Consider the following 26,871-nt stretch of genomic DNA (forward strand, 5'->3'; position numbering starts at 1 on the left):
AATAGCGGGGTTTAACGTGATGCACATTAGGAGTCCGGAAATCAACAAGAAGATTATGAAGAATCAGCTTTCTCAAAACTAGAGCACGCAGCAGACTTACAGTTTAATATCAGGTCACCATACGGGAAGAACTACCCAGTTTGTCGTATAGATACGATGATTTCCAGGCATGTACATGTAAATGTCTTAATTAATAAAAGTAGATAGTTAAATCTATGTGGCACCCAACGTAGCGGACAAGGGTTTATGGCGGCATAGTTTTACTAAGTAAGGTAAAGAGCTTTCTATATTTATATCTATATATAAAACTTTCAACTGCTGTTGGACGAGAGAGAGAGAGAGAGGGAAAGAGAGAGAGAGAGAGAGAGAAAGAGAAGCATACAGATAGATAGATAGTTCTAGATGAAAGAAAAGATAGTATCCCTTCATTGAACATTCCAAAATAATATCTGGCAATATTTAACGTTTGGGACTTCATTTGTTAGCAGCGCCACCTATAACTGCAGTGCAAGCAAAACAGCATTGCCCAGTGGCAAACTGAAACGTCAGCTACTATGTAACTACATGTACCTGTTTATGAATTAAGAACGTTCTTCTTAGTTCTCAATTCTTTATATAGTTGATGACTGATCGCATGTTTGTTGGTATAAGCGCTTGATTTGGTACACGGGTTTAAACTTAAAATGTAAAATTGTATCATAACCTTATAGCAAGGTTCTTGAAGCACAACCAATGGGTACTTACATCCAACGTTTCGGTGTCTGTCATACACCATCATCAATGTAGAATGACTGGAATTATAGCCGATGTAGGTGGCGCTGTAGCAGCAAGAATGCCGTCCTAAACGTGGCTCAGCTTGTATTCACCCTCGTCTCTGTTCAGGACTTGAGCTGATCTTCTGACCTAAACCTGAATTTATCACGGATTTTTTCTATCAGATTTTATACGGACATCAACGCTTTCTTCATCTCCCGTCTCGGCACGACGGTTCGTAAGGTAGACACCTCCCAAGTCTGGACCAATGTAGTGGCTTATCACATGATCGTCATGAGCGAGGAGTACACGGGCCTGGAGAGAGCAATGGGGAGCGTGTTCTACGCAAGAGGTATGTCTTCTTGTCTTTATAGTATGTCTGGTCAACATAGCTTCTGAACCATAACTTCAGATGGATTGTAATGGCATATTTACTTGCACTTGTTTTCGTATATGTCTAATACCCAATATATCTTATTGTGACATTTACAGTTAGATATTCATGATTTATGCTAATGAGATTACGTTATTGGTCAAAATCCAACTTGAAGATGGCTGACCATATGATGATGAGAAACATGATCAGCTTTTTTTGGGTCGGGTTTCATCCCAACGTTGTATTTTCTTGCAAATAACATCCATGTGGACGTTTTCAGTACATTTCCATGGGATTTTAGGGTTATATGCTGTAAGAGATGTATCTTTAGACATTTCAGGTTGATGATCCAAGATGGCGGATTGAAAGTGATACCAAAAATACGTCGTTGTGGTGGGCTTTGACAGCAGAAGTCTAAGAAGATTTAAACATTGACAAAAAAAAAAAACTTTATTAACATTTTGTGTGATTTCTGTAGGCATTGTGAGAATTCTGTTTTGGCCAATAAAATCAGATAATGACGTCATAAATACGTCATATTACGTCATAATGATATCCAATTTCAGAAATGATAAAACTTAACCCTACAAATTTGGTGATCGTACAGTAAGCCGTTTTAGAATTACGAAGAGGGGGAGGGCTAAATGACCCCCCCCCCCTAAAGCCTAGGATAGGGTTAGCATCCAAAATTCTTCTCTAATAAAACGATAACAAAGTATGATTCGCAATAGGAAATCAGCAACAAAATTTTGAGAAATATCTGTTTCTCTTTGGTAACTCCAGGAGGCCTCACTGTTGACGCCAGTTTGTACTACAACAAGGTCAAGTTCTTCGGGCAGACGTGTCTAGACCTGGCCTTGAGCTATGCGCCAGACGTCGCAGCCATCTTTCAGGACGTCTACGTCAACAGCACATTGGAGAAAGGTATTAAGAATATGCGGCAAAAGATCCACGTCAATGACGTCAGCGTAGACCCGAACGTGCATTTGGGGCTACACTGGTTCGACAACATGACGTCATACATCGGAATTCTTCGCCGACTCGACGAACACTTGTCCAAGAAGATCCTGGATATGGTGGACGAAAACGTGCAAGAGCTCGACCTACGACTGAGTCTCAACATCATCATCTTGGTCGTGGTGATTGTCGTAAGCCCGCTCATCACGTACGGAGTTCACAAGATGGCGTACGACACACAGTCGATCGCCTGCCGACTGCAGAAGGTCGAGCTGGAACGACAAAAGGCTGACGGAATCCTGTACCAAATCTTCCCTAAGAGCGTCGCCGACTGCATGAAGAAAAACAACGCGGTGGCTGCACGACAGTTTAAACATGTAAGGCACATGAATTATCAAGAATGTACTCTTCTGTAATGCCCGTAACTTTTATTTTGCTTCGCTCACTCTTTGGTTTCATTCGGTAGTTATAGTAAAAGACCAAACGTTATGATATCATATACACCGAGGAACAGGCGGGACATTAACCCTTAATCAACACATGCAGTTGGCCTGGTATCAAGAGCAGTGTATGTTTCTCGAATCTAAATACCAGAAAACAAGACAACGATTTACTCTTATTAAATAACAGTGTTTTTTTTTTATCAAATCACATTAGCTCTGAATAGACGGGTAAACGAAGTTGAAAAAAAAAACGAGTAAAGTGTTTGCTAAAGGTTTGAAATGTTCTCATGTTTTCTTCGTCTTTACCTTTTCTCTCAGGTTACAGTCATGTTTTCGGATGTCGTCGGTTTTGAGGACATCTCCGCCTCCCTTTCGGCTCACCGGCTGGTGGACCTGCTGAACCGGCTGTACCACACACTCGACTCCGCTATAGACCTGTACGACGTCAACAAAGTGGAGAGCACAGGTAAAACCCTGAAGCAATAAATTTGATCCGGTTGAGTTTCAGGTACCGCGGGGTTCGTCATGATGACCTGACGGTTTCTATTTGTTACGGGGCCCGGGTTGCTTTTAACTCCAAATTCAGATCAACCCGGTGTCTGGGATTTAAAAGCAACTCGGGGCCTGGGCGTACCCAAAAATGCCCCGTAGCCGCAGATCGTCCCAAGGAGCCGAGTAGGGGTACGTCACGCCAGACAAAAAACAACCCGTGAACAGAGCCACTATTTTCAATTGTGACAGAGATAGTTGGATCTTACATTTTTCATTCGTTACATAATGGTTCTATCTGCGTAATCCATTGCACTTTCTGTATACATTGTCATTGTCTATCTTTTCTTAAATTTTTCTTTCCTTGTAAACAATTAAACGATATTGCTCGATTGATTGATTCAATACTAGTAATTCATTCATTGTGTCATTCCATCAATTGATTCAATGATTGAATGAATGATTGATTCGTCCCTTCATCATTAGTTCATTCACTTATTCTTTCGTTGATTGATTCATTCACTCAGGCGGTGCGTACCTGATCGTGTCCGGACTGCCGACCAAAAATGGCGACAAGCACGCGGGTGAGATCGCCTCCCTAGCCCTGCACTTCCTCTCCGCAGCAGACATCTTCAACCCGCTGCACGTATGCGGCAAAATCAAGCTTCGCATCGGTATCCACACAGGTAGGACAACAACAAGCGCAATTTTAAAGCCCTTAAAGGCAACCTAAATAATATCTGATCGTTAAAAGTGGAAATATTCTTGATAAGGCAGTCTGTATAATATTGACAACTAATGCACTATTTTAGCTCAGCCTTTAAAAACGACGCAGAAACAAGTCAAATGGCGATTCCTTCTCAAGGCCTAATTTTTTGGGGTTCAAATAATAAGGAATGTCCTCGTGTAACTTGTCTCTGGGCCGTTTTTAAACGCTCAAAGTATGAAATGATGATGTAAATGTGAGAATACAGTGCAGTAGATGTCAATATCATACAGATTGCCTTATTCAGAATATCTCCACTTTTAACGATGTAATATTGCTTAGGATGCCTTTAGGCTTGTAGTGCTTCGCCCAACATATGTCGGGAAGCATATGTTGGTACTGTTTTTACGATGCCACTGTTTTGTTACTTTTCTTCCAAAGAACCCTATAAAGTTATACATCATTACAAAGCTTAAATTAGTTCTCTATTTTTCAAAACTGTAGCATCATGAAAACTGTACACCTTCTTTCCATAGGGACTAAAACACCCAGAATTGGGAAATGTAAAGTGAAAATTTGCAAGCACCACAAGGGTTTAGAATTACAAGCTTCGTCTTCCACAGGGAAGATGACTAAAAATAGGGCGACGGGTACATCAATAGGTCTCATAGTTCACAAGATATCGAAAAACAAATATCAATGCTGATTTTTTCTGATCGCTTCTGAGGGCCTGTCAGACACATTTAGTCATAGGCTGAGGTTGCTTGATTTAATCATAGACTACATGGGGAATCAGTGGAATGTTCGGCTTTTTGATGCGCGTGTGGCTATACCGTACTTTCTCGTATAGTACAAAATAGTGTGCATTTTTACTAAAAATCAATATCTGAAGATAATATCACTAAACGCTTCTTGAATTTAGGACATCTTTAAGTATAAAAAGCCCCTGTCGCGCCTTTGTGTTTATCACGTCCTTGCAATTTACCAATGAAAATTCTTCAATTTAGTGACGTCAGCTTAGAATGTCTAAGTTATTCCATTACAACTATTTGTGACGCAAGTCTTGCTTATTAACTGTGAGTGAATTTCGAAATCATTTATTTCTTTGCTGCTTCAAGTATCTGTGACGCGGGGAATTAAGTCTCTGTAGGTACGTCATATAGCATGCAGTGCGCAAACCGGAGGCATTTTTGACGTACCCATTACACGGACTGCCCGATGCATTTCTTACGAATACCAAGCATATTCCAAGCGCCTTTCAGCCTCATGAAATTAAACCAGGCTATTAAAAAAAATCCTTGCACATTTGGCAAAAATAAAGAACTAGAAGCATGTTTTGTAAGATTTGATGTTCATCACAATCGTCTTTATTCATCGAATGATACTTAGAATGGTGCATGTAGTTAGGAACTGTTGTATTCTGGCGTCATTTCTGACACATATACTAAATTTCTTACGTGAATAATCACGGCAGTAATATGTACCGGGAGATAGTGTTATGAACTATAGCGTTAAAATCCCGACAATCTAATGTGGATGTAGTACCTCGCACGATTTATCATTTATTATTCCTAACTAAGGCCACAGGAAATAAATGTTATGGTTGGCATAATTTCCTTTGCTAGTACGTGACAAAACATAAATGCAAGCCTTTTCTTTTATTCTAACTTGTATTCATTGAGTGCAGCAACTGGCACCAGTGTGGGAGTCTAGCATCGCTACAACTACACCTAAGACTACTGCACAATATTGGCGTTTTGCGATGAAATGAATTTTAAGATATATTTACCCATTTTAGGAGTTATCTGCCATGTTGACCATCGATCTTGGGGGGGGGGGGGGTGGAACTATACATTGTCTACACTCAACAATTTTCGAATTTAGACAGCTGCAGGTTCTTCAGAACTGCTTGATATAAGTCTGCGCGTTCTCAATGCAAATAACGTATTACCCTGAACAAACCAGGCGACAAGTGCTTAGTGCTACATAACCTTAAGCTTGTTCAACCAACAAGAATTTTGAACATATATGGTCTGCTAGCAGAACGAAGCATCCGTACTTTAGAAATAGATCATGATACATAAATTATTTCAAAGTACGGATACTTCCTTCAGACAAAAACTAAATTGTAAGAACAGTATCTATATTGATACCGTATTGTTCTCATTGTAGGCTCCTGCGTGGCTGGAGTGGTCGGGTACAAGCGTCCCCGCTACCACGTGTTCGGACGTACCGTCAACATCGCCCACAGACTCCAGACGTCTGGTGAAGGTAAAATTGCTACAGGCGCCAACAAATGTAGATTCCCTCGTAACTTGAAGTGCGTCAATTTGCAAGGAATCTATTTACCGGAGACATAAATAAGTCTAGTCAGTGACATTTACAAATCAAGCCACCAGAAAAACTAAACTTTGTAATATTTTCCCAACTTTCAAGCTTGAGTTTTTTCTATCAGCTCTCATTGGTTTAACTTATCACAGCACGAAATCTGGTATTTAAGCAAGCTTAAACTCAACGTAAACGCGACGTTTCTGCACCCTTTCCGCAACTTAACGACATCTATCCGCGAACGTAAAGATCCCCTTTAATGTTACCTTTACGTTGGCACTTATATGTACTTATATGCACTCCTCACGTGCCTTTCCGCAACTATTAGACGCTTAAAGGCGTCGTTAATGACAGTTTTTCGTAACCTATACGGGAGGAAAGTATGCGTTTATTAAGACCTTTCTGCACCCTTTCCGCAACTTAACGACATCTATCCGTGAACGTAAAGATTCCCTTTAATGCACTTATATGTACGTTTCGGCACTCCTTCACGTGCCTTTCCGCAACTATTAGACGCTTAAAGGCGTCGTTAATGACAGTTTTTCGTAACCTATACGGGCGGAAAGCACGCGTTTCTTAAGACCTTTCCGTGATCTTTTGACCACATTTACAGTCGATTTCCGTCACGATTTCCCCACGTTTATGTGTCGTTTACACACCCTGAAAGGCACGCGAAGAAGTGCAGAAACGTACTTATCCGAACGCTTTCCGTGATCTTTCCTTGGACTATAGTTGTCATTTATTTTTAGTAAAGGCGGCGTAAGTTTAAACCTTTCCGCATCTTTAGGTAGGCTTTATGTGTTTTGTGTGGCTTAAATTGGAACTTTTGCATCGGGTATGCGTGTCTTATTTGGTGTGAATCATACCTACACCGGTATCTATGGCTTTGCCGTCTAAACTATCTTGTGAGTCCAATTGTGGACTTGGATTGGTCGACCGAGGGAACAATCGGTGTACAATATCCATGCACGAATCTCCGCTACATTTAAGTCCACAATTTGGAGTCCAGTGTCGGGCGATACGCCTGGAAAGACATCATTTCAAGCAGCATAGTTCCATCAAGGAATATAACCTCCTTGGTTCCATCTGGCCATCACATTAGGAAAAATCCGCTGAGATTCCCGAAGACGGGTACTGTTTTGTGATGAACAGGCCGTGCTCTCCATATCTCCGCCAGCTTATGCTGGTCAAGATGACACAGTCTTGAATTCACCCTGAGTTGTGCCCCTTTGAAGACTCTCCAACATACTCCGTTTCTGGCAAGCCTTGAGTGTCCTATGGTTATGTCCGTTCCGTCCTGTAGTTCCGTTCGAATCCATTTGCGGCAAAGCCACGCCGATAATCCGTGTGTTGAAACGGATCCAAGGCTCCTTCTTGACTTGTCCCGAAACAGACGCCCTGCAAACTGGTTTCTTCTATAAATTATGGTATATTCGTTAGGTTTAAAAAACCCACCTTTGTCTGTCATTGGATAACGCCCTATCACATGACTGGCCTCTTCTGGGAGCTGCTAATTAGAAATTCAATGCCGCGTTGTTCGTTATTCATAGTTGACGGCGAATAAATTTGAATGTGAAAAACACCCGTACATCCCCTTTGTACGCTGTTTAGCCAATGTTAAGCTAAACACAACTGTTACCACACTAGAAAATACCAGCCTTTCTGGGAGAACGTGATTATTGCTTGTAGATAATAAATGTTCTTCCAGATGATAAGAAAGTTTTTTTGTACAATTATATAAACAGCAAACCCGCTATATTCCCATGATACGTTACCGCGTAGTGAGGACGCTATGTCGTCGGGATGCCAAGCTGCAAGGCACAGCCACCCGCGAGCGACATACTGCACAGGCCGCCCAGTACTAGTCCTCTTACCCTGAACGGGAACATGCCGTAATTATGACCACCAATCTTCGGGGGCATGTACCCAGTCCTCCCGGCGACTGTTGTTTCCTTTCAACAAGGAGGTTAAATATTTAATTTCCTTGCTTTCAACGCTACCTCTCCAACATCTTTTTCTGTAACTATCAATCTCCACCTCTGTAAAGAAAGTTCAGAGAGTTTTCTGAAAAGTAAGCTCAAAGGCAAAGGTAACGGAACGATATCGGTAACATACGATACTACTGGAAAAAGTAAACGCTACCTTTCCGACATCTTTCTTGCACCTGTACATAGCATCTTTTTGTGTAAAGTGAGCTCAATGGTAACGTAAAGACATTGGAAAGATACCATATGTTCCATGAGGATATTTTGATTTTCCTGGTTTCGTCAAACACGCTAACACAGAATGAGTTATTCAGGCGAGGTCGCTACTTTAGTGAGAGGCGCATGTGGTATATTGAGTGGAAAATACTCGTAATTTGGTAAAAGCAATGCCTCTTTTAAGAATAATAATTAACGCTACCTTTCCGTTTGCACCTATACATTCCAAAAATTGTATCTGCTATATGTAAGTTTTAATCAGGAGCAAATGTTGCTTATCTTGGTTAAACTCAACACGTTAACACAGCAGGGGCTATTCAGGCGAAGCTGCTGCGTTAGTGAGGGCGCATGTGGTATATTGAGCGGAAAATAATGCCTCTTCTTCAAATAATGATTAACGCTACCTTTCCGACATCTTTTTTCCACCTATACATAAAAGGGGGGAGGAGCAAACCTCCCCCCTTTTATGTAAAGTCAGCTCAAATGTAACGGAAAGACATCGGAAAGATTGTATCTGTTATATGTAGCTTTCACAAAGGAGATTTACTTTTCTTGGTTAAACTTAACACGCAAACACTATTCATTTGAAGCCGCTGCTTTAGTGAACGGCGCATGTGGTATATTGAGCGGAAAATACTCTTAATTTGGTAAAAGCAATGCCTCTTCTTCAAATAATAATTAACGCTACCTTTCCGACATCTTTTTTCCACCTATACATAAAAGGGGGGAGGTTTGCTCAGTAAAGTCAGCTCAAATGTAACGGAAAGACATCGGAAAGATTGTATCTTTTATATGTAGCTTTCACACAGGACGAGATTTGCTTTTCTTTGTTAAACTTAACACGCAAACACAGCAGGAGCTATTCATTTGAAGCCGCTGCTTTATTGAACGGCGCATGTGGTATATTGAGCGGAAAATACTCTAAATTTGGTAAAAGCAATGCCTCTTCTTAGAAATAAACGCTACCATACCTATACATAAAAGGGGGAGGTCTCCATAGACCTATACTGATAAGAGTATGTAAAATGAGATCAATTGTAACGGAAGGGCAATGAAAATATATCATCTCCTATTGGTAATTTCCACCTTAGAGAACCACGAAAATAAAAAAAAGGCGAAGGTTAACTGATTGTATGTGAACGTATGGTCGGTTCAAAGCCTGTAGATGTTTTCTGTACATAAGCAATACCCGTTTCATATACGGCGCATATAAGGATGCTTAAAGGTTATGTAAAGATATTACATGTATTTAATCTGCCTTAACGAATACGGAAAGGTTACGGAAATGTAAAACCATGGTTTCCGTGGTCTTTACGATACCGTAAACTCTGCGGAAATATTTTCCCACCTTTAGGCTACATTTAAGTATCTCGGAAAGTATGCTTAAATATTCGTTTTCGTGCTGTGTATATAATACAGATTTGACATCGTGAGTATTACGGTGGGTATACGTAAAGTAGATAATTTACATCAGGCACACCAACTTTATATCAACTTGGACAGGGGCGATATCGACTTCCAACAACCTTTGACCCGTTGCTGACGTCACACTTGTGAAAACTCAAGTGTCCAGAGCGATTGGACACGTTGAGATGTTTTCTTTCTTATAACGTTCCGAACTTCTGTATCTTAAAGGAGATTTGCATCGACAAAGACCATTGTCGGTGCAAATCGACAACGATCGGTGTCGATGCAAATTCTGACCAATCATAAGGAGCGGGCTGGCCGGAATCTATGTGTTACGGCGTCATAAGCAACATGGAACGGGGACTTCTGATTGGCTCGCGGTGCCTGGCTATATGATAATACCGATTTGAGATCTTGGGTATGGCGATGGGTATACGAAAATATACAGGAGGTCATTTACATCAGGCACACCAACTTTCTCTCAACTTGGACCAGAGGCGATAGCGACTTCTAGCAACCTTTGACCAGTTGCTGACGTTACAAGTGCGAAAACTTGCCTGCCCAGAAAGACTGGGCTGGCGAGCTGAAAAAAGACTTGACTATTTGAAGTTTTAAAAAAAAGTTAAATTGCAATCTTTATACATTGAATAAAGAAACTTTTTTCCCCACAATTATAGCTTTATTCTCACCGACGTTTCGGTGTCAGGGCAATTCTAACTGGTTCATATTGTACCAAGACAGGTATCGCTGCTCACAGTTCAGATGCTGTCACAAAACGACACCTGTCCTGCAGTGCAATGTATACCAGTCAGAATCGTACTGAAGAAGGTGAAAGACGGTCGACGAAACGTCGGTGATAATAAAGCTATGGTTGTGTAAAAAGAGTCTCTTTATTCAGTGACGTACCAACCTGATGAAACTATTCACGAATCTTTAAACGTTTCCCGTAAAACATTTCTCTGTTGTCTCCGTCATACCATAGCTGGAAGGATCCAGATATCAGCGGCCACCCAGCAAGTTCTAGAAGAACTCGGCGGCTACAACATGGCTAAACGCACGGAAAGTCCCGATGAAGTAAAGGTTGGTCTGCATAATCATTATGTAGTCAATGAATAACAAACTGCATTGTGCATGAAGAAGCTTAGTGTTCTATAATCAACCGACGATATACTGTAAATGCATTTAATTTCGCGGTAGCGGGAAAAGGGACTTTTCGCGGTGGATTTAATTTCGCGGTAACACCACAGACTGCAATCTAATACTATAATAGAAAAATGTTCGCGGTGGTTTTAAGTTCCGCGAACATTAATCCACCGCGAACATTTCTGCATTTACGGTATTGCGATAGTCTGTCACCGTAATTAGGGGGGGGGGGGTCTTAGTCACGATTGAGACCACATTGGGACTCATTTAAGTTTGAGACCGCATTGTGCCAAAAGTATGATTATCTCATGCATTTGTTATCAATTCGCGTCTGGGCCACATCTATTAGCAGCAACACATAAGCAGTAGTGCAATGATTGAATTTTGACATTATGTAATCAAGCCTCAGGCTGGTAGAACTGACCCTTATTCCGTATCGCAAATCGTCGTGACATTTTCGTATCCTGTGTGTTATTGATTGAGTAAATTAGCGAGTATCTACAATTTCACCTCTCTCCGAAGACGCCGACGGCCGTATTTCGTCTTGTTAACGGTCGTCGCCATTTAAAACGGTCGTTGCCACATTGCTAAACGATCGATACCATTTCTGAGCCTTTCATAACCGATAGTGCCTTCACACAAACCAAAGCAGCAGGAATCAATCAGAACCAGCCGGACTGGACAGTTTGCAAAATTCGTTCCACATTCGGGGGGAATTCCAACTGGACCTAATACCTCTTCACACGAGAGGCGGAATGACCCAGAATACTGCCTGAATGAAAATTCTTGTATATTCCTGGGTATTCGTAGTACTTTTAGAAATTCTCCCTGCATTTCATATATTCGTATTTATTCTTGTGTCAAGCAGGTTCTCCATCGAATGAGATCAGCATATTTCGAGTTATGTTGGAATGTCTTAACTAGAACGCGATCCTATTGCAGTTAGAATAGTTAGAATACATTTTGAATGCAGTTCGATAAACGAACTATGAAAGTTTTGAGCATGACAAAAAATGTTCGGGACAGCTATTTGGCACAACTATTTGGTATGCAGTGAGAATTTCTAGAATATACTATGAATCTCCAGAAATATACAAAGAATCTTATTCAGACGGCATCCCGGCCGCGGCTCATTCCAATTCTCGTGTGAAGGGGCCTTAACCCAAGGAGGTTGGGAGGAGGTGTTACAAAATGAATTGCACACATCATGACATGGATACGGTCAGATGAAATACAAGATCGATATGCAATGAAATATAATGATGTTCCTGACGCAGCCAGAATGCTGACCCTAATATTCGTTACAGTGTGTTTCGTTATTTCTGCATCCCGTTTGTGATTTTTCCAATTAATTAGCAAGTGTCTGGATGAAATAAAAGATCAAAACTCAAACTAAAACTGACGGATTGATGCTGGCCTAGATATTTTCCTGTATCATGTTTATGTGTGTGATTGGTTGAGGTAATTGGCAAGTGTCGAGACAGAGAGAATGAGATGGACAGAGATAGGCAGAAAGAGAAAGGTAGCGATAGATTGAAAAAAGGTAGAAGTTTAAGACAGATATATAAAGACAGAGAGAGAGTGACAGAGATGCAAAGTAACAGGGCAAGTGAGAGGGAAAGAGAGAAGGAAAGAAAGAGGGAAAGAGGAAAAGAGATAGCTGAAGAGATCGAGAGGGAAAGAGAGAAGGAAAGAAAGAGGGAAAGAGAGAGCTGAAGAGATCGAGAGGGAAAGAGAGAGGGAAAGAAATCGAGCGGGAAAGAGAGAAGGAAAGAAAGAAGGAAAGAGAGAGCTGAAGAGATCGAGAGGGAAAGAGAGAAGGAAAGAGAGAGGGAAAGAGAGAGCTGAAGAGATCGAAAGGGAAAGAGAGGGAAAGAGATCGAGAGGGAAAGAGAGAAGGAAAGAAAGAGTGAAAGAGAGGAAAAGAGAGAGCTGAAGAGATCGAGAGGGAAAGAGATCGAGAGGGAAAGAGAGAGGGAAAGAGATGGGTAAGAGAGGGGTAAGAGAGAGGGAAAAGAGAAATGGTTCTTTGGGTAGAACATATTGTCAATCTTTCTCTTCCAGGAGCTGTTTGCATACGAAGATGACGACACCTACTGGTTGTTGGGAAAGGCCCTATCCGGCAGGCCTGGCATGCTCTCAAGGGACGCTCTCGTCCTATCGTACAAGGGGATATAAGATCAGACCTCAACATCAACACAGGTGACGGCGACGAGTGGAAACCGCAGCCAATCTACTTATATATTTGATGAAAGATGATTGGAAGCTATGTAAGCCACCTCACCCGCACGAGTGCGCATGTGCCGTCGCAATGAATTGTGGGCTAAGGTCAAAGTTTAAGTTCCCTGACTTGTGAGCAATTCTTTGTCTGGCGACACTGTGAGGGCGAGTGGATACTAATGGAAATCTGCATAGGCGATAATGTAAAAATAGGCAATTATTAAGTTCAGGGTGTCATAAAATCATCTGTGAACATTGAAGATCATAACAACTCACCCCACTCAGCATCCCGCTATGTCTCAAGTGTCCAAAAAGTCTGATTTAAAAGAAATTCTGACCAGCGAAACCTCAAATGTGCCGCCATCTTGGTTTCTCATGACGTCAATTTAGGGACTGGCCACTTCAACTTGGGGGTCAGCACAGGCCTAAGAAATGGACCAAAACCTTGTTCTTTTGCCTAATCTGAACGTCTGCACCCTGCACTGTCTCACCAATATGAAATTTCTCTTGCATTTTCCTGCTACAAGTCGAAAATAGGCTAAAATGCTGTGGCTGTATCAATTGGGGTCATTGCCCTGCAGAAATTTCCAAGTTTGTTAACGTCTGATGGACCCTAACCTCTGACCTTACCCATAATTCTCTGCGGCTCTGGAACTACAAATACCTTTTTATAATTCTCCACCGAACCTGATGTGTTGATATCTATGTCTAAAGCTACTAAAACAGTAGCATTTTCGTCTCCATTTGGTTTTATTATCTAACAATGTACTTTTTACCTGTGATTTTAGGTGATGTATTGAGATATGAAAATATCATAACGGGTTCGACATACTTTGACCAGTGGGCAGCCTAAAAGGCAGCAGCCCATCACCATTTCAGGATAGCTCTGATCGAGACCGCCATTTTTGTTTGGGTATGTTAACAGAACAGGTTCGTGTAATGAGCTGGAGGTTACAGGTTCAGGTACAGGGTTGGTCCTGTACATAGACTAGCTTGGTATCTCTACTATGTACATTGAGCTTGCTAAGGACTGACCCAATAGCTTTGCTCACCTCCATTAAAATGTAGAAATGTAAACTAAAAACATGAAAATGCAAAAATATTGACGGGCCCCTGCCATCGGTTAAAACGCTAATTGCAAGATTTTGTCAATGGATGAAGTATTAATTGAGAAGGACAGTCAGACAGTCCCCACAGAGTATCTGTGCTAAATAATCATCGAAGATTTGTGTCAAATAATCCAACATTATAATTCAGTAGATAGATTCGACCTCGCATTGCAAGCCTTGGCCCCCAAAACGGTAGACTACGCGCACTACGGCTTCCTGACGTTTCAAAGAATTTGCGTCGAACAAAATTTGGTTTTGAGGCTCAACTAGGAAACCAAGTATTTCGAATCCTGTAAAGGGTGTTCAATGTAATCATAATCTTGGTGTTAAGAAAATGAATGATTTGACCGTGCCGTATTTGATTATGTAACTTTGGAATTTAGTTTGGATTATGCGCATCTACCCAAACGGTGTGCGATTATATCAAATGTATTATTTTTGTCCATGACTGTTTTACGGATTTACATTGTGACTTTAGATTTGGCATTCCATGCAACTGAAAAGGACCAGTTGCATTCTTCGTACGATATTTGTACAATAGCAGAGCATTCAACTGTTGCGCAATATATCGCACAAGGTACCGGTTGTATTCGTCGTACGATATTCGTACGATCGGGTACTGAGAGCGTTCATTCCTGTGATAATCGTGCATTTGTCGCACAAGCTTTTAAAGATGTCTTGTCACGACTTAAAGTATGTCTTAGTTATTTATCGATGGTTGGTTCTGTCATAGCTTGTTTGAAAGTCGGACGACTGGCCACGGCGAATGTAAAAGCGTCGGAACGATGCAAATGACAATCATTGTGGTTGTAAATCACAACATGTACACAAGCTAACAATACTGTCTATAACTTTCAGCTGTCTGTACAATACAGTTAGCTACATAGTTTGGTCTGTACAGTCAGTTCTCATATATATCATGAAGGATTTTAGCACGATAGGTGACTCACGATTCCAAGTACGCATGCGCAACGTGAAGCATTGTGGGCAACATGTGAAAGGTTACTGGCCATCAGACAAAACAAGTCTGGGCTTGCTTTGCAAACGGAGACGATTATAGAAACGAACAGTTTGGGTGACATGTTGCCCATCTCCCTGCGCACGCGGACTCAGAATCTTGAACCACCTTATAAGAACACACCTGCTATGCACTACCATTGGTCATTGGACTCAATTTTGTATTTTTTACGGGGCAACAAGACGCCAAGGACGCTAGTTCTAATGGTGCCGTCAGAAGTCCACTGTACATAGTCGGGTCGGCAATGGTGTGGATTCTAAAGAAAGCAGTAAGCGCCTTCGTCGTTCCGAGTACGCATGTGCAGCAAAACTCACAAGCACAATCTTCAGTATTGTGTGAAGGATTAAAACTCCAGAGATATCGACAAATCACGTCTGTACATTGTTATATGAATCATCACAATGGTCCCTGACCAGAACTGGGGCCTTCACCTTTGACATATTGCCCACGATTCCTGTTTCTGCACATGCGCACTCGAAAAGGTGAACGTGCCTATTTAAAAGCAAGGGAAATGAATAGGCCATAAGTTGTCACAAAGAAGGTTAGGTTCAGTGTAATATAACAAGCTGCTGCCGCGCCGCGTGCCTGCGAAGCTGGTGTGCACATGTGTTACGCCAAAGGGCGGTTATACCGGCTTTATAGATACAGATACAGAAGTAAAAAAGTACAGTATTTTATATGATCACGTCATCCAACTGTTGACTCCTACTGACATGGTGTGTCAATCATCGTTAGGAAATTGCGCTGCGGCGGCGCTCATTGGTCGAATGATCTATCACGTGACTAGATTGCTCATTGCATCAGAGAAATGGATTAGAAATGAAATGTGGAAAAGTCTAGTTTTCTATATGAACTACGTGAATCTTACTTCGTATACTATGAGTATGAGTGACAGTTTGTCAATAAATTCGTTTAAAGCAAAAATTATATTCTTGTCAAGTATACCTTCTTTTGTCTACATTTGTTCCCTAACAATTGATAGTAACATAGTATGATATATAGTTTATCAATACCAGAAAACATTGACAAAATCAATGACCTCTTTTAGAAGAAAGTACATTGTGTTATCGCCCTATACAGAATACTGGTATATCACACAATATCGCTGTTTCTATATTAAAACCAAAAGCTATTTCATTACTATTAGAATCATTATTCTTATTGCTAGGAAAGAACATTATAAACATTGCTGAGGGAGAGAGAGAGAGAGAGAGAGAGAGGGGGGGGAGGGAGAGGGAGAGAGAGAGGGAGAGGTGTCATAAATTTGTCTCCCGCTAGGCAGCGCTTCGCATCATGCAACTACATCAAATGTATAGTTACACAGACCGGGCCTCCAAAAGACTAGTCATGACAAATATCCCCTCACTTAAAAACTGACATGACCCATGGCAGAATAGCCACGTCAGGACAAGTCTCCCTCACCTCCTTGACGTTTCTAAAATATTTACCAGACATTATTGAAGTACGTTAAATGTCTCCGGGGATAACTTAAGTACCCTTCAACACATACAGACTAAACATGCGTAACACTTATACGCTGACGACATAGACACATAACTTAGTAACGGAAATGTTCGCCCTTCCTCGGAGTCTGCCACAAACAATAGTGGTATCCGCTCTATACACTAACTCCGCCCACATGTATACACCCACACAGCAAACCGCAAACAGAGCGTCACTTTATTTGCTAAGCACCTACTACTACTACCTTCGCTGGCCCGCACGGTTGCTGGTAAGCCCCTAGGAAGAGTCACACGTACAGGTAAAAATAAAAATAAGACCCTTGGCCTGGCTATTTATTGATATTCGCCGCGCCGCCAGGTGAAAAGACTATGTGGAGACTTTGGATTATACTACTTGCGGGTGCGGTGTGCCACCTGAGAGGAAACATGGCGTCCGATTCGGTGCTGAAAACGTCGGAGATCGAGGCGATTTTGTACGAACACAACGAGCTGAGGAAGAGTGTACAGCCGACTGCCTCAGACATGGTGTACATGGTACGTCTGAACTCAAGTACCTTAATGACCCCACTCTTGTGTACCTAATTTGTATAATGGAAAGTGCTCTTGGTGATACTCTGAGTGCTACATGGTTGAATAGTAGTCGTAACTTTTTCTTCTGCATAACTGAGTTAGTGTGTTATGTTTTAGAATCTGCAACCGTCCTAAACGTCTGTTAAAATTTCGTTACGTCCTAATTCTATTCTGACAGAGTGTAAACAATAGCTTTTCAATCTATTTTCAGCCTAGCCATAATCTTGTTTACGTTGACACACTTTCGTATGAGTGACCAGAGACGTTATTAGCTTTTAAGCTGTTTGGTTTGACTTAAGTTGACTAAATCTGTAAGGGAAAAGGAAATCTCAGATAGTGGTATACTGCTGTCAAATTTCGTTGTGACATAACATTGTCAAGAGATCTTGAAACCCTTTCGACTTGTCGACCTTTCTAGAAAAATTACACTTGTTTTTGTGAAAGAAAGAGTGTTTCAAATGTCAGCAAGTCTCCTTCAAGCTAAGGACACCTTATCCAACGTTAAATGTAGCGGAGACATACAGGACATAGATACGGTGCGTGGTGTATGAATGTCTTGCAGCTGTGTAAATGTTAAAAGACCATGTCTTAAGTTGTCCACACGCTGTGTCTTGGCACAAAATCCGTAAGTTCTATATATTGCCAACACTCTTGAGGCGCCACGTGCATAACTTATCACACTTCAGAAGAGGGGGTTCCAAAATTGAGGACAACAGTCCTATTCACATCTGGCCGACCTCTGTGTTTGTCTCGCTCGCTTGAACACACAAGGTGACATGTAGTCAAGTAAGCGTCATGGCACTCAGCCAAACTGCCGTGACCCAAAATCTCAGGGCGACATTCCATGCTTTTACACGGACTACTGCACTGTTGGGATAGAGGGGGTTGGGGTTTATTGCAAACAACCTTTTGACGAAGGCTCTGCGCCAAATTTGAAATTCCCACCGTTGTTTTCAGTTGGGATTTGAATTACGCATGTTGTAATGTTCAGAGTTGCACCCCCATTCTACTCATGGACCTGCGCTGCATGCACTGTTGGGACATGGGTAGAGGGTGGTTATGGCTATGGTGAAACATTCTTTCTCCATAAAGGCGATACGCCAAGTTTAAGATTCCCACAGTTATTACTTTCAGTTGATGTTTATAGTACACATTGTATATTGTTCAGTTACACCCCTATTGTACTAGGACGGTGATCATGGTGCGATTGCGTTGCGACCGAGCAATTTGACAGAGTGTTGTATTACGACCCATACTTTAAATTGTTCATGATATTTCCATTCCAAAAACAAGGGTTACATAATCACATATCAAGTTGCAACGAGTAGCAATGCGATCGCCCGGTTTAGTGGGATGGGAGCTTTAGGCCAACGTCACATTTCTAAACCGGGGCCAGCGACGTGGCAGCTTTCGGGAACGAAAATTATGACATGAAAGCCGCCAAACTACACAAGACGTAAAGAGTATAGCCATGGGCATTATTTGTGTATATCTTTACGTATACATTTCTATTGTTCGTTTTTACGAACAGATTTGGAAGTGTGAAGTAAGCCTTACTATTACCAGAGTTGAAAGGTCTTTGATAAAGTTGGGTAGCCCAATCCGTATGTTTCTATAGGCAAATAAATCAAGTAAAATAAAATACGTATTGCATCACCTTTAATGTTTATTTCTCTATCCTTTGCAGGTAATCGGCAAGCTAATAATTGGATTTTATGACTAAATGATCAGGGAATAAACCAACAATGGGGCCGTCACTCAAATTTTGGATTTCTGCCAAAAAGAGTCAGAGAGTGAGAGAAAATATAATGAGCGTTTTCCAACCTCATTACATTGTCGTCTCGTTTTCGTTAAAAAAGCTGACCCTTATTTGATCAGGAATCTGGATCACAACAATGGTTATTGGCTGATAACTTGTTCACAAGACTGTACTTTAGGCCTTGTAGCATCATCTCGAAAGGAATGAAATGCGAGGCATAGAAACTTAACATACAAATAAGTCCAATGAAAAATGAATATGTGTTTACAATTAGAGTCGAGAAAAAAAAACATGGTCGGTAGGGAGGATTCTCTTCTTTTTTTATTCTTTCTTTTTTCTCCAATTAGGTCAAAGTAATCCAATGAATACAGTTAAAACCCAAAATACACCGCTAGACGCCGGTATCGTTAACGTTTCTCTTCAAGTGAACTTTGTGCAGTGTGTCAACATCAAGGGGACTAAGGTATTGCTTGGTCTCTTAAATCACCTTTTCTGTTGCAGAAAAAAAATGAAAAGCTGTTGTAAAGCAATTCTACAACGATTTTATCACAGAAAACACTTCAATTATTAGTATTAAATATAAATATTATTTTAGACTTTCTTTATCATCTAACACACAAAACTGTCATAGTTTTGACTGAATTTTAATTCTAAGCAAAGAGAAATACACGCAACCACACTCAATTCTCCAAAAGGAACATTAAACGTGATGTTCAAAATGTGCTCGTCTAACTATGGTTTTTCGTATTCATAGACTCCCCTATGGTTGAATAGAATGGTCCTTTGTGGTTGGGAAGCGTGCCATGAAGGTCGCGGGAACCTTTGGCGCCAATTGGCGACCTTGCCAATCTTGTCCCCGGTGTATCAGCCCATTATCTGTCCCCCGCTGTCCTATGAAATGTCCCCCACTGCGACAGATGATTGAAAAACATGTTATCGTGGATTTGAACTTCACCCGAAACTATGACATGTTTGTAGCTGGTAGAAGGGACATCTTGCGACTTTTACTTGAACTGTTAGCAATCCGTCTACCAAGAAGCTTACAGTGTCGTTTTTACTTCAGATCTAAGACAATTTTAAAGTAGCGATTAAGTCCTTTCTTGTCAGATAGAAGCTTTTTGAATCTATTTCAGAACAAGTATGAAACATTGCCACATAGATTTATCAAACTGTATACTTTTACATCGCTACAATAACTCATATTGTATCAAATTATATCAACTGTAAGTATCAAAATCTGAAACAGAAAACCTATAATGTTGTTTTGTTTATCAGGTCTGGAATGAAAAGTTGGCGGCTATAGCGCAAGACTGGGCAGACCAATGCGTGTACACACACAACATACAGCGGGAGAAACTATTCAAAGCATCCGTCGGAGAAAACATCTATTTTACGCTAGGTAAGAAAAGAATTCTTTGATTGACATTTTTCAAATGCCTATCTGTCGGTTAGTGTATCGTCTAGCTATATGTATGTAGCACCGTTGAACTTTGTTTGTAAGCTTTGAAATTAGAAACATCTTTTGAATGGTACTTTTCAAAGTAAGTCAGGCGTCATATTGGCCTTAGTACAGAAGCGGTATCTTGCAACTATAACGTGAATTGCAGGTTAGTACTGTTTAACCGAATGATGAATTGGTTTCTAAACTAAAGACATCAATATCTCCTTGCTAGGGGTGGGTACAGGTGCAGAAAATACAGGTACAGGTACGGTACAGATACGGAGAATGATGTTAACAACACTAACGACATCTTCTAACTTAGATCAAGATTTTTGACTGTATAAACTTGGTGAAAATGACTATCAAAACTCTTCTTTACTTCGTTCTTGACATTTTCTTGGACCTCTGGCCCCAAAAGGTGTAAACGCCTGACAACATAATCTGTTCATTTTCTAATTGGTCCAAAATCCGGTTTTGTACCTGTACCCACCCCTACTCCTTGCAGTTCGTAAATATCTCAGTTGAATGAACTTTTTTGTGTTATTATATAATTTAGCTATAACCGTCAATTGTGTGATATGTTTTGCAACCAGAAAAGTACAGAGCGGGTGAAGAAACAAAGCGATGGTTCGAAGAGGGGCAAAAATACTCCTACACTAACGACTCTTGCTCCGATAAGAAGTGTGGACACTATACACAGGTGGGGACTTGGATTTATTTACATTGAGACGTGTTACAACATTTCAAACAAACGGTATAGTAGATTTAGCTACACGTTATCTAAATACGTTAACAGCTGTTCCAACATGCTGAGCAAGATATTGAGGTCATAGGCCGTGCCCTTTGAGCGCTTTTACTTGTTTGGGATGACGGGCACACTCATAACAAAAATATCATGTTTTGATAGCTATTACCGTTAGAATAATGTTTATTGTATATATCGATTTCTAGGTAAATACAGTTAGTTTTGATTGCAATTAATTTCAAAATGTATAGTTAATGCGCTGACATGCCAATGTGTGCGTCTTACAATGCTGTAATTTAGGGGACAGTTGCAATCATTTTCTGGTCTACGTTTTTGCGATTTAATTTGCATATATTTGGATCATGTGATTTCCTTGCATTGATCAATATATTCGCAAAAGTGGCTGAATTTATGCTTCACAAAGACGAGTTATTTTATAAAGCCAACGCTTTTGGTGTTAACAAAGTGTATGTGGTCAATGTGGTCATGACAGTCGGTAGATAGATGCCATTTTCAATTTTTGACGTCACTTCCGTTACAGTTAGTCTGGGCCAAGTCTCGCGAGATCGGATGTGGCGTGAAAAAGTGTGACATCCTGCAGGGTCTGGGATGGCGCAACAGTTACGTAGTCGTGTGTGATTACTCTCCAAGGTAACCTCCAATACTTATTTTAACAATAAGTGCAGAAATGTTTTCAATATATTAATGTTGCATACCATTGAGTGTTGATAACAACATGGCTATAGTATTACCACTTCAAACAGTTTTTTTGTGTATTTAATATCATAAGATGATTCGAGTTAATAATGGATAAAGATAGAAATTACCATTTCGCAAATTGCATGAATTGTTACAGTATTTTCTGTTGTGCTGGTTTTGTATGAAATTCCATTCTTTCTATCTATTCTAAACTTTTTCACGAAGCTTATTGATGAAAATAAACACCAACAGTAATTGTTATACTGTATATGTATTACAGAGAAATTGAACTATTCTCTCACTACAAAAAAAAAAAAATGACCCACCACAAAAAGCTTTTACTGAATCGCTCTGAGTTCCTTTCAGCTATCAATTTGCTAGCTCTGGACAGAGAGAAATTCTATGCATGTGTGGCGTCATGACATATTCAAAGGGTCAAAGGTTATCAAAAGTTGATATCGCCCCCAATCCGGTTGTGCTGTATATTTGTTATTTGATATTGTCATCTAATGTTCATAAAGTGGACCTGTCGCTCTTTCCCATCAGTGGAAACATAGCCTACCAGAAACCCTACACCGCAGGCAAACCGTGTAGTCAGTGTCATGACGGCAACGACACGTGTTATGACAGCTTATGCGGTGAGTGTGATATCATTTTCTTAATCATAATTAATACAATCATTGTAAAAATAATTCAAAATAAGTTGGCGACTTTCTAACATAAGAAAACTGAATCATCAAATGTTTGACCAGTACACATATCTTCCATGGAGTAATTCTTGACCCGGTTGATCAAGTCACTCGACTAATCACGTAAACAATGTGTCATATGTTTTCCTGAAGAAAAAAACACTTGAGATGACCGCTCTAAAATCTTTCAATCGCAAGTGTTGAAGATCATTTGTCAAACATTATGAGTTGATTGATCAAAAACGATGTATACTAAGAGCTTTTAGAGCTTTATAATCTGACCTTACCATGCATCAGACTGGATTATCACGGACATGTTCTTAATAGTTCTTTGATATCAGTCTTCTGGTGCCGAGACGTCTGTGTCTCGGTTTGTCGACTCCCACTAATATCTAGTTGGTCTCCACTAACAAAGGACGTTTTCTCTGATAAGCTTTCCGTTCTGATAAGCTTATCTTGAAATTTCAAACGGGCGTATTTTCTGGGTGACAGGACGGATGTAGTAATTCACGTTAGACAATGCGACCGGGGATGCCAAACTTTACACTCACTAATGCTGTTTTTACCTCGACGGCAACCGAACTCTTTGCACTTTGGCTTGATTATTAGTATTGCTTTATAGAAAAATTTAAAAGAGACTTAGCTGAATGACATAGCTGACAGTCTAAGGTTTTTGGACAAATATAGGGGTAGAATTTTTGGCTGTTGTGCCGCTATAGAAGTAATTTGCTTGCGTTTGTAAATTTAAGCAATGTGTCGTTGTGGTTTTAGTGTCAATACTCAATGATGTTTGACTTTTTTTGGTTGAACCTTGTTTTTGAACTGTCCAACTTTAAGTTATGGATAGGACACCCAAGTCCGTTATAAAAATGATGTTCAAGCCACTTAGCATTCGCTATCATTCGCCAGTGATTGGCTTTGCTTTGTGTGTTTGTTTATCTTACCTTCATCAACGTATTGTTCAAATGCAAGTTTATTTCACCGCTGTGTAACAGGTAACCCCAACCGGCCACGGAAGGCAGAGGACGTTAAGACTGCCGTGGTGGCTTCAAGCATTCTAGATCTTGAGGCATTCAATGGAGGTAGTGTTCATTAAAACCACACTTACCATATAACATATGAACTAGCTTACTGGTAAAATCTCTAGTAAGGTCTATCTAATTCCATTGATGTACTAGACTGGTCCCGCAAAAAACAAATAGATGTATTGGTTAGGAAGAGTTTTCTCTATGTACGCCTTGATGGCATTTTCACTGTTGATGAATATGCGAAAAGATTTGGAGCGTCTTGCAGTATGTTCTAATTTTTAGTCATAATGGTTTGCGTATTCAAGACGCACAGGCATAAATTTGATTGTTGCAATAATTACAAAACCTTAACCTTACTTAGAATCAAACCATTCAGTAGTTACTTTATACCCTGACAATATTAATAAATTTCTTTCTGTGTTCCTTAAATCAGAACCATTAGTTATGGACCAGCCTGAGTTCGACAATAACAAACCTACTCCAGTAATAGAAGGTAAGGTACCATCTGTTTGTCTATCTGTTTGTTTATCTGTTTTTTTTTGCGTGTGTGTCTGTAGCAATTTGAGTATACAATAGAGTAGCAGGAAGTGAGGGGAAAATATACTGTAACTGCAATCTGACGGGTCCAATTTGAATGTCCATATGTAGCACCTTTGGGAAATTAGGTCAAAGGTCCCAGAATGTGTCAGGTTATTTCACTTCCTGGTCATAACTTCCTGCTATATATTTAATCTCTGTCACAGATTTCAAGGATGTGGTGTGTTCCAAGAAGACGAGAAGAAAGGTAACATCAAACTTAAAGTTTGACCTCACACAGCATTGCCAAAATATTTCTATTGTCTGAGCGGCATACTGGTATGACAACTGAGAGAAAATGATTTGTTAATTTTGATTATGCTTTTTTTTTTATATCCGTAAATATTTTCGTTAGGTTGGTAAGTAATAGCCTTGAGACATGTTCTTGCTACGCTACACGCTTCTCGATTCGAAACTATAATCACCATTGGTACCGTAATTTTGCTGTTACGCCATCATGCGGTAAGGGATAGAAGTGCACATTAACTTAACAGGCCATGAGAAAAGAAAATGAGGAGTTACAGAGAGAAAAGTCGGCCAAGTAAATTGTCTCTAAACTGTTTCACAATAACATAATGATTTTCCTTTTCGTTCGCACCTTAGACTTTTAACGAACAATCCTGCAACTTAATAAACATTCAGAGTAATCAGTTCTGTTTTGTTTTGTTTTGTTTGTTTGTTTGTTTTAACGTAATAAAATCAGCATAATTATCTTTTCTTCAGTTCTGCAAGAAGTGTAAATTGGCCAGAGGACGTCACGTGTGCAAACGCTGCCGACGCAGTGGGCGGGAAAACGGTCGGTCTTGTCGGCAATGCAGGCATTGTCAGAAGTGCAAACATTGCAGAAAACTCATGTAATGATGTCTGATATTTCCTACATATATATTTTCTATCATACGTATACCTGGGCCGGAATACTATTTAATATGAGTGTTCCGGAACGGTCTATATATATATGCTACACTGTCGTATTGCAGAATAATTCGAACGCGCTCCGTGTGCACCGATGTCGAAAACTCGAAAACCGGATTAGAATCTTCGAATCGAGACAACCAAATTTTCTCAACTTCTGACACATCTCATGTTGAAACGGTATTTTTTCCGTGGTGGGTATATGGCATTTATGAAATACAACACGGTGTATTTCGCATCACCATTGTAGCAGCCCGTAGCTCTCACTGAGTCTGGCCTATATTCCTACCTGCGTTCAGGCTAGTACCTCGGGTGATACGGAATACACCATGTTGTATTTTATGTGTCTTAAGTGCGTGTAGACACGTGGTTGTCAGGCAGTGTTTTCAAACCGTAGTCGTGTGTGTGTGGTGCCCTTAAGGCTAATGCCACATTTCCGAACCGGGGCCCGGCCGGACTGTTTGTGGAAACAAAAACAAAAAATAGAAATGTATACGATAGAATATACAAAGATAAGGCCCACGACTATTCTCTTTAGTAATACGCCTTGTGTAGTTTGGTGCATTTTGTATCATACTTTACGTTCCCAAAAGCTGCCCTACCGGGCCCCGGTTTGGAAATGTGACTTATACCTACCTACCTATAGGCCTAAACAACAAACGGAAACTGCTCCCTATGGTTGATTCTTTTATGCCATAGAGAAGACCACGGATTAGCTCAAAGAATATGCTACATGTCATACATTTGGCGACGGTGATAAGCAGCAAATGTTGCTTCATGACGGAAAATTAATTACATCTTTATGGTGTACGTGGCCGATAGTCTCATGTCCGTTTCGCTAGTCGGGTGAGGATAAGCGTCATAATGGTAATGTTTTACCATATTTTAGTGAAAACGCTGCCTGAACCCCTTGTCACAAGGCAATGTTGATGCGACCGTACGGATGACAATCTGGACATGTATAAAACCTAGCATCGAAGTTTTTATTATACTAACCTCATATTTCATACCACAGAAGTATTCAAGCAAAATGTAAGAAATGGTCCGGAGCATTTAATAAAAAATTGTAGTCCGTATATAGAGAGGGGGATTATACAGGGAAGATGACGATAAATACAGCTAAGATGACGATAGGGTAAAGAAATATCAACCCCTTATACAAGGAAAAAATGGACAATCTGCAAGCTACACGTAAAGGGTGTGGACATGGCCAATGTAACTAGGAACATGGAATACATATTGATACGCGAGGGAATAGATCTTACTACCAGAATGACGTCAAAATTATCTTAGAGTAGGACATGCGAGAAAACATAGGAACTATGAAATATATTCAAGCAATGACAGATCTAATATCTATATATTTCAGGATTCTATTATTTTACTAGATTTGTTTTGTATGTGTACTTAATATATAGATATATGTATAGAATACGACAAGTGCATGGATGGAATTATAGCTGTGTATATTGTTGCAAGAAAGGGGGAAACAGATACATGAAAAATGTTTTCCTTATTATTAAATTCTGGAAACCAACTTCGTAGACGTATTATGTTCTTCTTCTTCTTCTTCTTCTTCTTCTTCTTCTTCTTCTTCTTCTTCTTCTTTGTGTGTGTGTGTGTGTGTGTGTGTATGTGTGTATGTGTGTGTGATTTTGTGTGTGCGTTTGAAATACGTATACCCATCCACTTGATATATAGACACTGCTAAGTAACCAGCTTAGAATTGCAGCATTACTTACGACTTGAATCATAGCATTGAAAATGATTCATGACATAAAAGTTTGCTATAAAACACAACATAACACACAAAACGCTCTGTCAAAAGAAATCCATTTG

At 40.3% G+C, this 26,871-nt stretch overlaps 2 protein-coding genes and 1 long non-coding RNA gene across 3 annotated transcripts in view; all 3 read left to right on the plus strand.

The window, feature by feature from the left end:
* The window catches only part of LOC118413404 (Ca(2+)/calmodulin-responsive adenylate cyclase-like), an 18,002-nt gene extending 2,785 nt beyond the window's left edge, over window positions 1-15,217 (plus strand). The window contains exons 2-8 of the mRNA XM_035816768.1: window positions 939-1,105; window positions 1,913-2,463; window positions 2,848-2,995; window positions 3,546-3,704; window positions 5,897-5,995; window positions 10,643-10,740; window positions 12,868-15,217. Of these exons, the coding sequence (XP_035672661.1) occupies window positions 939-1,105; window positions 1,913-2,463; window positions 2,848-2,995; window positions 3,546-3,704; window positions 5,897-5,995; window positions 10,643-10,740; window positions 12,868-12,981 (1,336 nt within the window). The 3' untranslated portion in view covers window positions 12,982-15,217. The remainder of the gene's footprint in view (window positions 1-938; window positions 1,106-1,912; window positions 2,464-2,847; window positions 2,996-3,545; window positions 3,705-5,896; window positions 5,996-10,642; window positions 10,741-12,867) is intronic.
* Window positions 15,218-16,804: 1,587 nt separating this feature from the next.
* On the plus strand, window positions 16,805-22,683 carry LOC118413676 (GLIPR1-like protein 1). Its single transcript, XM_035817203.1, has 6 exons — window positions 16,805-17,147; window positions 20,218-20,341; window positions 20,977-21,083; window positions 21,670-21,779; window positions 22,374-22,465; window positions 22,670-22,683. The coding sequence occupies exons 1-6, from the start codon at window positions 16,983-16,985 to the stop codon at window positions 22,681-22,683; spliced, it is 612 nt and encodes a 203-aa protein (XP_035673096.1). The 5' UTR covers window positions 16,805-16,982.
* Window positions 22,684-23,472: 789 nt separating this feature from the next.
* LOC118413422 lies at window positions 23,473-26,567 on the plus strand. Its single transcript, XR_004830867.1, has 4 exons — window positions 23,473-23,598; window positions 23,978-24,037; window positions 24,288-24,328; window positions 24,844-26,567. It is a non-coding gene; the product is annotated as an uncharacterized LOC118413422 (long non-coding RNA).
* The last annotated feature ends 304 nt before the right edge of the window (window positions 26,568-26,871 follow it).

The sequence above is a fragment of the Branchiostoma floridae genome, chromosome 4, assembly GCF_000003815.2.
Source record: "Branchiostoma floridae strain S238N-H82 chromosome 4, Bfl_VNyyK, whole genome shotgun sequence".
Taxonomy (NCBI): domain Eukaryota; kingdom Metazoa; phylum Chordata; class Leptocardii; order Amphioxiformes; family Branchiostomatidae; genus Branchiostoma; species Branchiostoma floridae.